Source organism: Oncorhynchus kisutch, linkage group LG17 (genome assembly GCF_002021735.2).
Source record: "Oncorhynchus kisutch isolate 150728-3 linkage group LG17, Okis_V2, whole genome shotgun sequence".
NCBI classification, from domain to species: Eukaryota; Metazoa; Chordata; class Actinopteri; order Salmoniformes; family Salmonidae; genus Oncorhynchus; species Oncorhynchus kisutch.
Window position 1 is genome coordinate 15026066 of NC_034190.2, and position 14379 is coordinate 15040444.

Sequence of the window (14379 nt, forward strand, 5' to 3'; positions counted from 1 at the left end):
CTCTCCCCTCCCTCCTCTCTCTCTCTCTTCCCATTCCTTCCCTCTCCCTCCCTCCTCTCTCTTCCCTCTCTCTCTTCTCTCTCCTCTCTTCCCCTCTCTCTCTCTCTCTTCTCTCTCTTCCCCTCCTCTTCTCTCTTCCTCTCTCTCTCTCCTTCTCCTCTCTCCTCCTCTCTCTTCCCCTCCCTCCTCTCTCTCTCTCTTCTCTCTCTCTCTCTCTCTCTCTCTCTCTCTTCCCATCCCCCTCTCTCTTTCTATCTCTTCCCCTCCCTCCCTCTCTCTCTCTTTTGAGGTCTGTCTGTCTGTCTGTCTGTCTGTCTCCTCCATTCATTCAGGCCTGATTATTTCCATGCATCAGACAGGGGGCATTTCCTTAATGGGTTGCGCGTTTGCCATGGTACCGAGGCTGAGGGTCTTTATTAAATCCCCATTAGAGAGAAGAGACGTCAGGTTAATTACCATGTATCTGGGCAGAGTGATACATAGCCTATAGGCTCTGGTCTGGTGCATGCGGGTATGTCTATGTCTCTACTGTACAGTATGTCTGTGTGATGATTTCAAAGATACATTTTTTTTTTTCCTTCAGTGTTTGTCATTCATTGGTGGATTGATTGTTGTGACTCAGAGGGTTGTATGGCATGTCTGTTTATGTCCTGGGAACAAACCAAACCAAAGTCTCCACACACAGCTGTCTGATATTACCAGTCCCATGCTGCGTTTAGGATGAATAATTTGCCATGTGGTGGGAACTTAATCTAATATTTATAGAGATATTAATATTAATGCTCTCATATTATTGCAGAGCATAGATCATCCTAAATAATTCATAATTGTTTACCATGTCGGTTATGCGTGAAGGAATGGATGTTTTGCTAGTTATAATTCAGTGTGGATTCCCCAGTACCGTTGGATTCTGTAGGAATGTGAAACGTATTAGTAAAGGATTAGTAATGGCAACTCATTACACTGTGTGCTGTCAGGCTGTAAGGCTTAATGTGTGTCCTCAGTGGCACCCTATTCCCTATATAGTGCACTACTTTTGACCAAGGCCTGAATAGGGTGTATTGAAAATGGGGTGAACAGGGTGCATAGGTTGAATAGAGAATGGGGTGAATAGATGGGGTGAATAGAGAATGGGGTGACTAGATGGGGTGAATGGAGAATGGGGTGAATAAATGGGGTTAATAGAGAATGGTGTGAATAGATGGGGTTAATAGATAATGGGGTGACTAGATGGGGTTAATAGAGAATGGGGTGAATGGAGAATGGGGTGAATAGAGAATGGGGTGAATAGATGGGGTTAATAGAGAATGGGGTGACTAGAAGGGGTGACTAGAGAATGGTGTGAATAGATGGGGTTAATAGAGAATCGGATGAATAGAGAATGGGGTGAATGGAGAATGGGGTGAATAGAGAATGGGGTGACTACATGGGGTGAATAGAGAATGGGGTGACTAGAAGGGGTGACTAGAGTATGGGGTGAATAGATGGGGTTAATAGAGAATGGGGGTGAATGGAGAATGGGGTGAATGGAGAATGGGGTGAATAGAGAATGGGGTGAATGGAGAATGGGTGAATAAATGGGGTTAATAGAGAATGGGGTGAATGTGAATGGAGAATGGGGTGAATAGAGAATGGGGTTAATAGAGAATGGGGTGAATAGAGAATGGGGTGACTACATGGGGTGAATAGAGAATGGGGTGACTAGAAGGGGTGACTAGAGTATGGGGTGAATAGATGGGATTAATAGAGATTGGGGTGAATGGAGAATGGGGTGAATAGAGAATGTGGTGAATGGAGAATGGGGTGAATAGATGGGGTGAATAGAGAATTGGGTGAATAGAGAATGGGGTGAATAGAGGATGGGGTGACTAGATGGGGTGAATAGAGAATGGGGTGACTAGATGGGGTGAATAGAGGATGGGGTGACTAGAGAATGGGGTGACTAGATGGGGTGAATAGAGGATGGGGTGACTAGATGTGGTGAATAGAGAATGGGGTGACTAGAGAATGGGGTGACTAGATGTGGTGAATAGAGAATGGGCTGACTAGAGAATGGGGTGACTAGAGAATGGGGTGACTAGATGGGGTGAAGAGAGAATGGGGTGCCTAGATGGGTTGAAGAGAGAATGGGGTGAATAATTATCTTGGTGCTGTAGCTCCTTAGTGGGAGACCACAACACCAGGTCATCTGCGTACAGCAGACACTTGATTTCAGTGTTGTGTAAGGTGAGACCAGGTGCTGCAGATTCTTCTAATGTTTTGCCAATTCATTAATGTAGACGTTAAACAGTGTTGAACTTGAGCAGCCCTGTTTCACCCTGTTCACCCAGTTCACCCCGTTTACCCCGTTCACCCTATTCACCCCGTTCTCTATTCAACCTTTTCACCCTGTTAATAGAGAATGGGGTGAATGGGGGTGAATAGATACCCTTAGTTGTTTAAAGCAGCAGGGCTGAAAGCTTTCCCTGTACCAGAGGTTTCAAATCATGTGTCAGCGTAAGCTTTGTGTGTGTGTGTGTGTGTGTGTGTGTGTGTGTGTGTGTGTGTGTGTGTGTGTGTGTGTGTGTGTGTGTGTGTGTGTGTGTGTGTGTGTGTGTGTGCATCAGTGTGTTTGTGAGTGAGTCAGAGAGAGACAGAGAGAGAAAGAAAGATAATGTGTGTGTCTGTGTGTGCATCAGCGTGTTTGTGTGAGAGAGAGAGAGAGAGAGAGAGAGAGCGAGAGAGAGAGAGATGTGTTCGCTCTGCAACAACTCTGTGAGCTCCAGCACCAGTGTCTCTGGCAGTAGGACCAGACAGAGTGGCCCGGCCGGCCAGGATGGGTCATTCAAACCTGCTGTCCCTGCCTGGCTCTCTGCAACCAGATGTGAGCTGCAGCAGAGCAGAACTCGTCTTTATAATCCTGGCTGTGTCCCAAATGGCACCCCGCTCTCTACATAGTGCACTACTTTAGAGCAGAACCCATTGGGGATAGTGTGTCATTTGGGATGCATTCTGTCTGTCTGGATCAGTTTAGTAAGCTGCCAGGCTGTAGAGAGAGAGAACTCTAGCAGAAAGAGAAACATACAGTATCATCAACCCTGCTGTCTCTTTTCTACTGACCACACATACTGCACAGGCTGATGATGATGATGATAGTGACGGGGTGATGATGGTGGTGAAGCTAAAAGGAACATTCATCCTTATAGCCTGCTACCATGTGCGCATTGCTGCGCTTATAATGTGAAGAAATAATAACATTTTAATCTGTTTTGTCCGCCACATTGCGTTAAAAAGATGCTAGTGGTTGTATTCATTTGGGATCTATCGCATCCCACAACTGTCCCAGACTATGTTTGGAATATTTATTTCTCATACAGAAGTGAATAGGTCGACTTTTGACTATGGGGGGATCGTAGATTGATATTTATTTATTTTATTTTATTTCACCTTTATTTAACCAGATAGGAAAGTTGAGAACAAGTTCTCATTTACAATTGCGACCTGGCCAAGATAAAGCAAAGCAGTTCGACACAAACAACACAGAGTTACACATGGAGTAAAACAAACATACAGTCAATAATACAGTAGAAAAATAAGTCTATATACGAGTATGAAGCGAGGGCCAGCCAACGAGAGCGTACAGGTCGCAATGGTGGGTAGTATATGGGGCTTTGGTGACAAAACGGATGGCACTGTAATAGACTACATCCAATTTGTTGAGTAGAGTGTTGGAGGCTATTTTGTAAATTACATCGCCGAAGTCGAGGATTGGTAGGATGGTCAGTTTTACAAGGGTATGTTTGGCAGCATGAGTGAAGGATGTTTTGTTGCGAAATAGGAAGCCAATTCTAGATTTAACTTTGGAATGGAGATGTTTGATGTGGGTCTGTAAGGAGAGTTTACAGTCTAACCAGACACCTAGGTATTTGTAGTTGTCCACGTATTCTAAGTCAGAGCCGTCCAGAGTAGTGATGTTGGACAGGCGGGCCGGTTGCAGGCAGCGATCGGTTGAAGAGCATGCATTTAGTTTTACTTGTATTTAAGAGCAATTGGAGGCCACGGAAGGAGAGTTGTATGGCATTGAAGCTTGCCTGCAGGGTTGTTAACACAGTGTCCAAAGAAGGGCCAGAAGTATACAGAATGGTGTCGTCTGCGTAGAGGTGGATCAGAGACTCACCAGCAGCAAGAGCGACATCATTGATGTATACAGAGAAGAGAGTCGGTCCAAGAATTGAACCCTGTGGCGCCCCCATAGAGACTGCCAGAGGTCCGGACAACAGACCCTCCGATTTGACACATTGAACTCTATCAGAGATGTAGTTGGTGAACCAGGCGAGGCAATCATTTGAGAAACCAAGGCTGTCGAGTCTGCCGATGAGGATGTGGTGATTGACAGAGTCGAAAGCCTAAGCCAGATCAATGAATACCGCTGCACAGTAATGTTTCTTATCGATGGCGGTTAAGATATGGTTTAGGACCTTGAGCGTGGCTGAGGTGCACCCATGACCTGATCTGAAACCAGATTACATAGCAGAGAGGGTATGGTGAGATTCGAAATGGTCGGTAATCTGTTTGTTGACTTGGCTTTCGAAGACCTTAGAAAGGCAGGGTAGGATAGATATAGGTCTGTAGCAGTTTGGGTCAAGAGTGTCCCCCCCTTTGAAGAGGCGGATGACCGCAGCTGCTTTCCAATCTTTGGGAATCTCAGACGACACAAAGAAAGGTTGAACAGGCTGGTAATAGGGGTGGCAACAATTTCGGCAGATAATTTTTAGAAAGAAAGGGTCCAGATTGTCTAGCCCGGCTGATTTGTAGGGGTCCAGATTTTGCAGCTCTTTCAGAACATCAGCTGACTGAATTTGGGAGAAGGAGAAATGGGGAAGGCTTGGGCGAGTTGCTGTGGGGAGTGCAGTGCTGTTGACCGGGGTAGGGGTAGCCAGGTGGAAAGCATGGCCAGCCGTAGAAAAATGCTTATTGAAATTCTCAATTATAGTGGATTTATCAGTGGTGACAGTGTTTCCTATCTTCAGTGCAGTGGGCAGCTGGGATGAGGTGTTCTTATTCTCCATGGACTTTACAGTATCCCAGAACTTTTTTGAGTTAGTGTTGCAGGAAGCAAATTTCTGCTTGAAAAAGCTAGCCTTGGCTTTTCTAACTGCCTGTGTATAATGGTTTCTAGCTTCCCTGAAAAGCTGCATATCACGGGGGCTGTTCAATGCTAATGCAGAATGCCATAGGATGTTTTTGTGTTGGTTAAGGGCAGTCAGGTCTGGTGAGAACCAAGGGCTATATCTGTTCCTGGTTCTAAATTTCTTGAATGGGGCATGCTTATTTAAGATGGTTAGGAAGGCATTTAAAAAAAATAACCAGGCATCCTCTACTGACGGGATGAGATCAATATCCTTCCAGGATACCCCGGCCAGGTCGATTAGAAAGGCCTGCTCGCTGAAGTGTTTCAGGGAGCGTTTGACAGTGATGAGTAGAGGTCGTTTGACCGCTGACCCATTACGGATGCAGGCAATGAGGCAGTGATTGCTGAGATCTTGGTTGAAGACAGCAGAGGTGTATTTAGAGGGCAAGTTGGTTAGGATGATATCTATGAGGGTGCCCGTGTTTACGGCTTTGGGGAGGTACCTGGTAGGTTCATTGATAATTTGTGTGAGATTGAGGGCATCAAGCTTAGATTGTAGGATGGCTGGGGTGTTAAGCATGTTCCAGTTTAGGTCGCCTAGCAGCACGAGCTCTGAAGATAGATGGGGGTCAATCAGTTCAAATATGGTGTCCAGAGCACAGCTGGGGTCAGAGGGTGGTCTATAGCAGGCAGCAACGGTTGAGAGACTTGTTTTTAGAGAGGTGGATTTTTAAAAGTAGAAGTTCAAATTGTTTGGGTACAGACCTGGATAGTAGGACAGAACTCTGCAGGCTATCTTTGCAGTAGATTGCAACACCGCCCCCTTTGGCAGTTCTATCTTGTCTGAAAATGTTGTAGTTAGGGATGAAAATTTCAGAATTTTCCTAAGCCAAGATTCAGACACATCGGGTTAGAACATCCAGGTTGGCAGAGTTTGCTAAAGCAGTGAATAAAACAAACTTAGGGAGGAGGCTTCTAATGTTAACATGCATGAAACCAAGGCTATTACGGTTGCAGAAGTCATCAAAAGAGAGCGCCTGGGGAATAGGAGTGGAGCTAGGCACTGCAGGGCCTGGATTCACCTCTACATCACCAGAGGAAAAGAGGAGGAGTAGGATAAGGGTACGGCTCAAAGCAATGAGAATTGGTCGTTTAGAACGTCTGGAACAGAGAGTAAAAGGAGGTTTCTGGGGGCGATAAAATAGCTTCAAGGTATAATGTACAGACAAAGGTATGGTAGGATGTGAATACAGTGAAGGTAAACCTAGGTATTGAGTGATGATGAGAGATATATTGTCTCTAGAAACATCATTGAAACCAGGAGATGTCATCGCATGTGTGGGTGGTGGAACTAATAGGTTGGATAAGGTATAGTGAGCAGGACTAGAGGCTCTACAGTGAAATAAGCCAATAAACACTAACCAGAACAGCAATGGACAAGGCATATTGACATTAAGGAGAGGCATGCTTAGTCGAGTGTTCAAAAGGGTCCAGTGAGTAGTGAGGTTGGTTGGGGTCACGGCGATTCAGACAGCTAGCCGGGCCATCGGTAGCAAGCTAGCATAGGATGGAGGTCTGTTTTTAGCCACCTCGTGCGTTTCCGTCGGTAGGATTAGTGGGGTTCCGTGTGGTAGAGGGGATCAATTCAATTCGCAAAAAAAAATAGATATAGTTATATAGGCCCAATTATTTTTTTGTTGTTGTTATTGTTAATTAACGGTCAGTTACCGTGAGACCGGCTGACGGAATTTTGTGCCCGCCACAGCCCTAGTCGTGATGATGGTGAAGGATTGCTCTCATAAAGCACCACTCATCTGAAAGGGTTTTCCATACTGTGGGTCATCACAGGATGACAATGACCTAACCCTAACCCTGACCCTCTCCTCAACCCCCCACCCTCCATCTCCTTCCAGACCCATATCAAACATCTCCAATCCAAAGTTAAATCTAGAATTGGCTTCCTATTTCGCAACAAAGCATCCTTCACTCATGCTGCCAAACATACCCTTGTAAAACTGACCATCCTACCAATCCTCGACTTTGGCGATGTCATTTACAAAATAGCCTCCAATACCCTACTCAACAAATTGGATGCAGTCTATCACAGTGCAATCCGTTTTATCACCAAAGCCCCATATACTACCCACCATTGCGACCTGTACGCTCTCGTTGGCTGGCCCTCGCTTCATACTCGTCGCCAAACCCACTGGCTCCATGTCATCTACAAGACCCTGCTAGGTAAAGTCCCCCCTTATCTCAGCTCGCTGGTCACCATAGCATCTCCCACCTGTAGCACACGCTCCAGCAGGTATATCTCTCTAGTCACCCCCAAAACCAATTCTTTCTTTGGCCGCCTCTCCTTCCAGTTCTCTGCTGCCAATGACTGGAACGAACTACAAAAATCTCTGAAACTGGAAACACTTATCTCCCTCACTAGCTTTAAGCACCAACTGTCAGAGCAGCTCACAGATTACTGCACCTGTACATAGCCCACCTATAATTTAGCCCAAACAACTACCTCTTTCCCAACTGTATTTAATTTTTATTTATTTATTTATTTTGCTCCTTTGCACCCCATTATTTTTTATTTCTACTTTGCACATTCTTCCATTGCAAAACTACCATTCCAGTATTTTACTTGCTATATTGTATTTACTTTGCCATCATGGCCTTTTTTTGCCTTTACCTCCCTTCTCACCTCATTTGCTCACATTGTATATAGACTTGTTTATACTGCATTATTGACTGTATGTTTGTTTTTACTCCATGTGTAACTCTGTGTCGTTTTATCTGTCGAACTGCTTTGCTTTATCTTGGCCAGGTCGCAATTGTAAATGAGAACTTGTTCTCAACTTGCCTACCTGGTTAAATAAAGGTAAAATAAAAAAATAAAAAATAAATAAATCCCCATCCATCAATCTTCCCCTTCCTCACCTCACCTCAACCCCCAGCTCACTTTGACTGGGCCCCTGTTATTCTATACCCAGACATGACAACTGGTCTCTCTCTCAAAATTGGCTGAGAGAAAGCTTAAGCTGGTGTATTTGTTGTCCTCACCGTAAACATGATTAACTGTTTTCATTATCAACATTCGAGATGCCTGGCTACTCATCCACAGAGCGCCGGCCAAACGTCACGCCCACTAAGGTTTCTTCTCCACCATGAGTTGACTTGATCTCCTCACAGATGACTTTGCGAATGGAAATCGTTCTGATTGGTCCCAGAAACCAGAACTGGCCTACAAAAATCTTTGTTTCATGTCATTTTAACATTACCACAAACGACTCCTAGGATGTTAGGTTCAGACTGATGCATGGTGTGACCGATATAGCAGCGGAATTAATACAGGATGAGTCGTCTGGCAAACATTGGAGTAGCAGGCAACGTTTCTTCAAATAGGAAGAGAGGACTTAATCAAAGTTAGATAAAGTCAAACAAACGAAAAAGAAGGTGTAAACGTTTGATGAGGAGGAGCTTGTGTTGTTCTCTGTGAAACGTATATGTATGACAAATTATGTAGACGGAAATGTATTCTCATGTTATGTGTGTGTGTGTGACCTCAGACAGGGGAGTACGCCACTGATGAGGAGGAGGAGGAGGATGAGGAGGCAGGGCCAGCTGCGGACAGGGCCAGAGACGGGGAGGGTGACGGCGAGAAGAGCATTGAGGTGTTCGATTTGCCAGAAGCGGATGACATCATTTCCCCCTCAGAGTTGGATGCCACCAAACTCTACCAGAAGTTCAGAGAGGTCACTTCACTTCCTCTTTCCTTGTCTCTTTTCCTCTACTTCTTTCCTTTCACCACTCTAAAAAAAGACAGAAGGTCCCCCAAAAAGTTCTTACTATAAATGTATTTTCCTCGCCTTAATATCGCTAATACTGTTGCCCAGCACTTTGTCAAACAACTCGTTCTTGTTCCTGATTGGAACGAAGTCAAACAGTAGCAAATGACTGAAAAACAAGTATTTGGGCGTTACTTTCTTCTAGAACCCTTTTGATTCGATTTTTTTTTTTTTAATAATTTTTAAAGTAGCCAGCCTGCAAGTAATATTGATTAAAAAGCCTTACTACCACTGCTGGCACCAGGAGATTTTGTCCCTCACACCACATTTGCGTGACACACTTAACAAATTGCTCGAGCTGCACTGCGGTGTTCTGGATATTTAGTGAGAAATAATGTAATCTCTACTGTCCCAAAACCTCTGAACTCTCTCTCTCTCATTCTCACTCTCTTTTTCTCCCTCCTTTCTCTCTCTCTTTCTCTTCCTCTCTCTCTTTCTCTCTATCTCTGGGACTCTCTCTTCCTCTTCCTCTCTTTCTGGGACTCTCTCTGATTCTCTCTCTCTTTCTCTTTCTCTCTCGTTCTTTCTCTCTCCCTCACTTTCTCTCTCTTTCTTTCTCTCTCTCTCCCTCACTTTCTCTTTCTTTCTTTCTTTCTGTCTTTCTTTCTCTCTCTCTCTGTCTCTTTCTCTCTCTCTCTCTCTCTCTCTCGCTCTCATTCTCTCTCTCATTCTCTCTCTCTCGTTCTCTTTCTCTCTCCCTCTCTCTCATTCTCTCTCTGTCTCTCTCTCTCTCTCTCTTTCTATCTCTCTCTTTTTCTCTCTCTTTCTTTCTCTTTCTTTTTCTCTCTTCACATTCCTTTACTGCCTCTTTCTCTCAACTTCTCTTATTCTACTGTGTCATTCCTCTCTCTTTCTCTTTCTGTCATTCAATCTCCACGTTTCTCTCTCTGCCTATTGACTCCTTCTGTGTGTGTGTGTGTGTGTGTGTGTGTGTGTGTGTGTGTGTGTGTGTGTGTGTGTGTGTGTGTGTATGTCTCTGTCTCTGTCTCTGTCTCTGTCTCTGCATGAGGCTTGTCCAGCACAGAGGCTGCTCAGCCAAGTGTTTGATCATCAGATCGACCTCTTCCCTTTCTACTCTTTCTACTCCCTCAGCTGCAGATCAAGCACACTGTCACCGAGGCAGAGATACAGAAGCTCAAAAACAAGGTAAGAAAGCTCCGCTACTATCATCTCTAAGAATGGTCTAAAATACATTTACTAAGTACAATAAAAGCATGAGGAATAGACATATGTTTGGAAAAAGGACATCATTGGACAGTGCAGTGGATAATAGTTTATATTTCAAGTTATTTCTGAATATTTAAGGCATTGCATGTGTATTTCAGAAGTTTAGTTCCGCTGCCTAACTTGCAGTTTCATGTCACAGGTGTCTGGGTGGTGAGTGAGTCAGTGGTTACGTGAGAGTGACAGGCAAGCAGGCACAGACACAAGAGCTTTTTAAAAGTGTCTGTTTTATCCCCTGCATCCTGATAATGTTTTAAAAATGTTTTTAACTAGGCAAGTCAGTTAAGAACAAATTCTTATTTTAACAATGACAGCCTACCCCGTCCAAACCCTCCCCTAACCCGGATGGCGCTGGGCCAATTGTGTGCCGTCCTATGAGGACAGTTTAGATCAAACGTCAGGAAGTGATCTAAAAGCTCCGTAGATTATTAACTCAATTGAATGAGTGGATTTAGTGACAGTGAAAGATAAGCTTGTTGGTGTAATACTCTGAGCCTGAGCTGATCTGGTGGTCGTCTGATCCGTCTGATCTGGTGGTCGTCTGATCCGTCTGATCTGGTGGTCATCTGATCCGTCTGATCTGGTGGTCGTCTGATCCGTCTGATCTGGTGGTCGTCTGATCCGTCTGATCTGGTGGTCGTCTGATCCGTCTGATCTGTTGATCTGGTGGTCGTCTGATCCGTCTGATCTGGTTGTCGTCTGATCCGTCTGATCTGGTGGTCGTCTGATCCGTCTGATCTGGTGGTCGTCTGATCCGTCTGATCTGGTGGTCATCTGATCCGTCTGATCTGGTGGTCGTTGGGAGACTTCAGAAGTTTGCCCTGACAAGGAGTAGAAGGATGTAATACAATAACAACATTTGAAAGGAGATTGTGCCAATATACTAAACTCATTGAAGGGCTTGTTGCATGCAATGCTGCAGTTTCTCTTTGTTGTGAAGGCTGGTTAGTGATCTGTAAGTTAAGGTGTTCATCCCATAGCATAGTCTCATACCATAGTGCGTGCATGCGTGTGTGTGTGTCTGTGATTGTGTCTGTGATTGTGTGTGTGTGTGTTGCCATGCTAATGTGTTTATGTGTGTTCAGTATCTGAATGTCTTTGTGCTTGCCTACCCCAGCTAGCAGCGGTGGACAGGGAGAAGGCGCGCTGGGAGAAGGAGAAGAGCCAGCTGAAGGCCAGCATGGAGGAGAACAAGGAGAGGATGCTGAAGCTGGAGAGTTACTGGATCGAGGCCCAGACCCTGTGCCACACGGTCAACGAGCACCTGAAGGAGGCCCAGTGCCAGTACACCACCCTAGAGAAGAAGTACAACAAGGCCAAGAAACTCATCAAAGATTTCCAGCAGAAGTGAGTCAGAGTCTGGTGGTAAACTAGTCTAAATTAAACAACATACTGGTTCAATATGCTGTATCATTCCTAGGCTTGGTAAGACTGTTACGAACTCTCCCAAGTGAAATATCTAACTTAGGGTAGTGCGTTTGGGGTCAGGCGACCCGTGTTCTAAGGGAGTTACTCATTCCCGCCACTCATGTCCATACAGAACTATAAATGTATTTTCCTTGCACTAATATCACTAATACTGTTGCCCAGCACTTTGTCAAACAACTCTTTGTTGTTCCTTTCGCATCTTTTAACTGACTACAGATCAACATCAACATGTACTTTTGTGATTTACTGTACTTCGTATTATACTGTAGCATGCTTGGAATGTTGCTTTGGGCCAATTAACTAGGCAGACTGGAACTACAGTAACCAGTTAATAGTATTAAATAGGTTATCTGTTGCTCTGGTCTAGTCAGTAACTAGCCACACACTCCAGATGTGTTGCTCTGGTCTAGTCAGTAACTAGCCACACACTCCATATCTGTTGCTCTGGTCTAGTCAGTAACTAGCCACACACTCCAGATCTGTTGCTCTGGTCTAGTCAGTAACTAGCCACACACTCCATATTAAGCCAGCAGCATACCACCCTGCATACCACTGCTGGCTTGCTTCTGAAGGTAAGCAGGGTTGGTCCTGGTCAGTTCCTAGATGGGAGACCAGATTCTGCTGAAAGTGGTGTTGGAGGGCCAGTAGGAGGCACTCTTTCCTCTGGTCTAAAAAAAAATATCCCAATGCCCCAGGGTAATGATTGGGGACGCTGCCCTGTGTAGGGTGCCGTCTTTCGGATGGGACGTTAAACGGGTGTCCTGACTCTCTGAGGTCATTAAAGATCCCATGGCACTTATTGTAAGAGTAGGGGTGTTAACCCCGGTCTCCTGGCTAAATTACCAGTCTGGCCCTCAAACCATCACGGTCACCTAATAATCCCCAGTTTTCAATTGGCTCATTCATCCCCCTCCTCTCCCCTGTAACTATTCCCCAGGTCATTGCTGCAAATGAGAACGTGTTCTCAGTCAATTTACCTGGTAAAATAACAGATAAATCAATAAATAAAATATCTGTTACTCTGGTCTACTCAGTAACTAGCCACACACTCCAGATCTGTTGCTCTGGTCTAGTCAGTAACTAGCCACACACTCCAGATGTGTCTGTGTTATCTGTTGCCATTAGAGTAAAATGGGCTCCCGAGTGGCGCAGCAGTCTAAGGCACTGCATCTCAGTGATAGAGGTGTCACTACAGACACTGGTTCAATTCCAGGGTTTGGCTGGGGTAGACGTCATTGTAAATAAGAATATGTTCTTAACTGACATGCCTAGTTAAATATATATACATTTTTTTAATTACTGAAAACCTGAAGAATTGCAACATTATTCAGTCCACTTTGGTTTATAAGGACAACATCTTATCGTAGCTATGTTATTTAAGATTCAAATCCAAATTTAGAGGCCATTACAAATGACAGCTTATTTTAGGTAATACACATCTGTTTTTCAAACCCTGTTACTTTCCTACAGTATGTGTATCAAACTTTTTCACAAACAGATTCCACCCATGAATCTGAAGGACATTTTAACCAAGTGCCACTTAGTTGAAGCATGTCTGTAGAGAGAGAGAGAGAGTTGTGTTGACTTCCTATGCAGCTCTGCTCCACACCGCAGCCTCTCTCTCAGAGTAGTGAGTTGATCTCTATGGTCATTCCCATCAGAAGTGCTTTGCCACTCTCCGCTCTGACTGCCTTTAAATTCCTTTGTCCTTGAGGCAACACTGCTGCTAACTGCGGAAACAAACTCTCCCTCCATTTTAACAGCAGCAATGTTGAACAGGCCAGAATAAGACAGGCAGATCATTTCACCAAGCGGATGTAGTGAGCACAAGGAATTGCAAATGTCTCAAGAGCCAATGTCTGTGTGTCTGTCTGTCTGTCTGTGTTGGGTTTGTTATGGTTGTTTGTCTGTCTGAGTGTGCTGGGTTTGTTATGGTTGTTTGTCTGTCTGAGTGTGCTGGGTTTGTTATGGTTGTTTGTCTGTCTGAGTGTGCTGAGTTTGTTATGGTTGTTTGTCTGTCTGTCTGTGTTGGGTTTGTTATGGTTGTTTGTCTGTCTGAGTGTGCTGGGTTTGTTATGGTTGTTTGTCTGTCTGAGTGTGCTGGGTTTGTTATGGTTGTTTGTCTGTCTGTCTGTGTTGGGTTTGTTATGGTTGTTTGTCTGTCTGTCTGTGTTGGGTTTGTTATGGTTGTTTGTCTGTCTGTCTGTGTTGGGTTTGTTATGGTTGTTTGTCTGTCTGAGTGTGCTGGGTTTGTTATGGTTATTTGTCTGTCTGTCTGTGTTGGGTTTGTTATGGTTGTTTGTCTGTCTGAGTGTGCTGGGTTTGTTATGGTTGTTTGTCTGTCTGAGTGTGCTGGGTTTGTTATGGTTGTTTGTCTGTCTGAGTGTGCTGGGTTTGTTATGGTTGTTTGTCTGTCTGAGTGTGCTGGGTTTGTTATGGTTGTTTGTCTGTCTGAGTGTGCTGGGTTTGTTATGGGTATTTGTCTGTCTGAGTGTGCTGGGTTTGTTATGGTTGTTTGTCTGTCTGAGTGTGCTGGGTTTGTTATGGTTGTTTGTCTGTCTGAGTGTGCTGGGTTTGTTATGGTTGTTTGTCTGTCTGAGTGTGCTGGGTTTGTTATGGTTGTTTGTCTGTCTGAGTGTGCTGGGTTTGTTATGGGTATTTGTCTGTCTGAGTGTGCTGGGTTTGTTATGGTTGTTTGTCTGTCTGTCTGAGTACAAGGGAGTCATGCGTCCTTCAGCCCTGCTGTAAGACAGAGGCAGAACTGTGTCAGGCTGT

At 44.7% G+C, this 14379-nt stretch overlaps 1 protein-coding gene across 5 annotated transcripts in view; it reads left to right on the forward strand.

Annotated features, from left to right (window-relative positions):
* LOC109907205 (neurabin-1) overlaps positions 1-14379 on the forward strand; it is a 100643-nt gene that overhangs the window by 56465 nt on the left and 29799 nt on the right. For all 5 annotated transcript variants that reach the window (XM_020505037.2, XM_020505040.2, XM_031795159.1 and 2 more), the window contains exons 7-9: positions 8674-8859; positions 10045-10098; positions 11294-11523. In XM_020505037.2, the coding sequence (XP_020360626.1) occupies positions 8674-8859; positions 10045-10098; positions 11294-11523 (470 nt within the window). The remainder of the gene's footprint in view (positions 1-8673; positions 8860-10044; positions 10099-11293; positions 11524-14379) is intronic.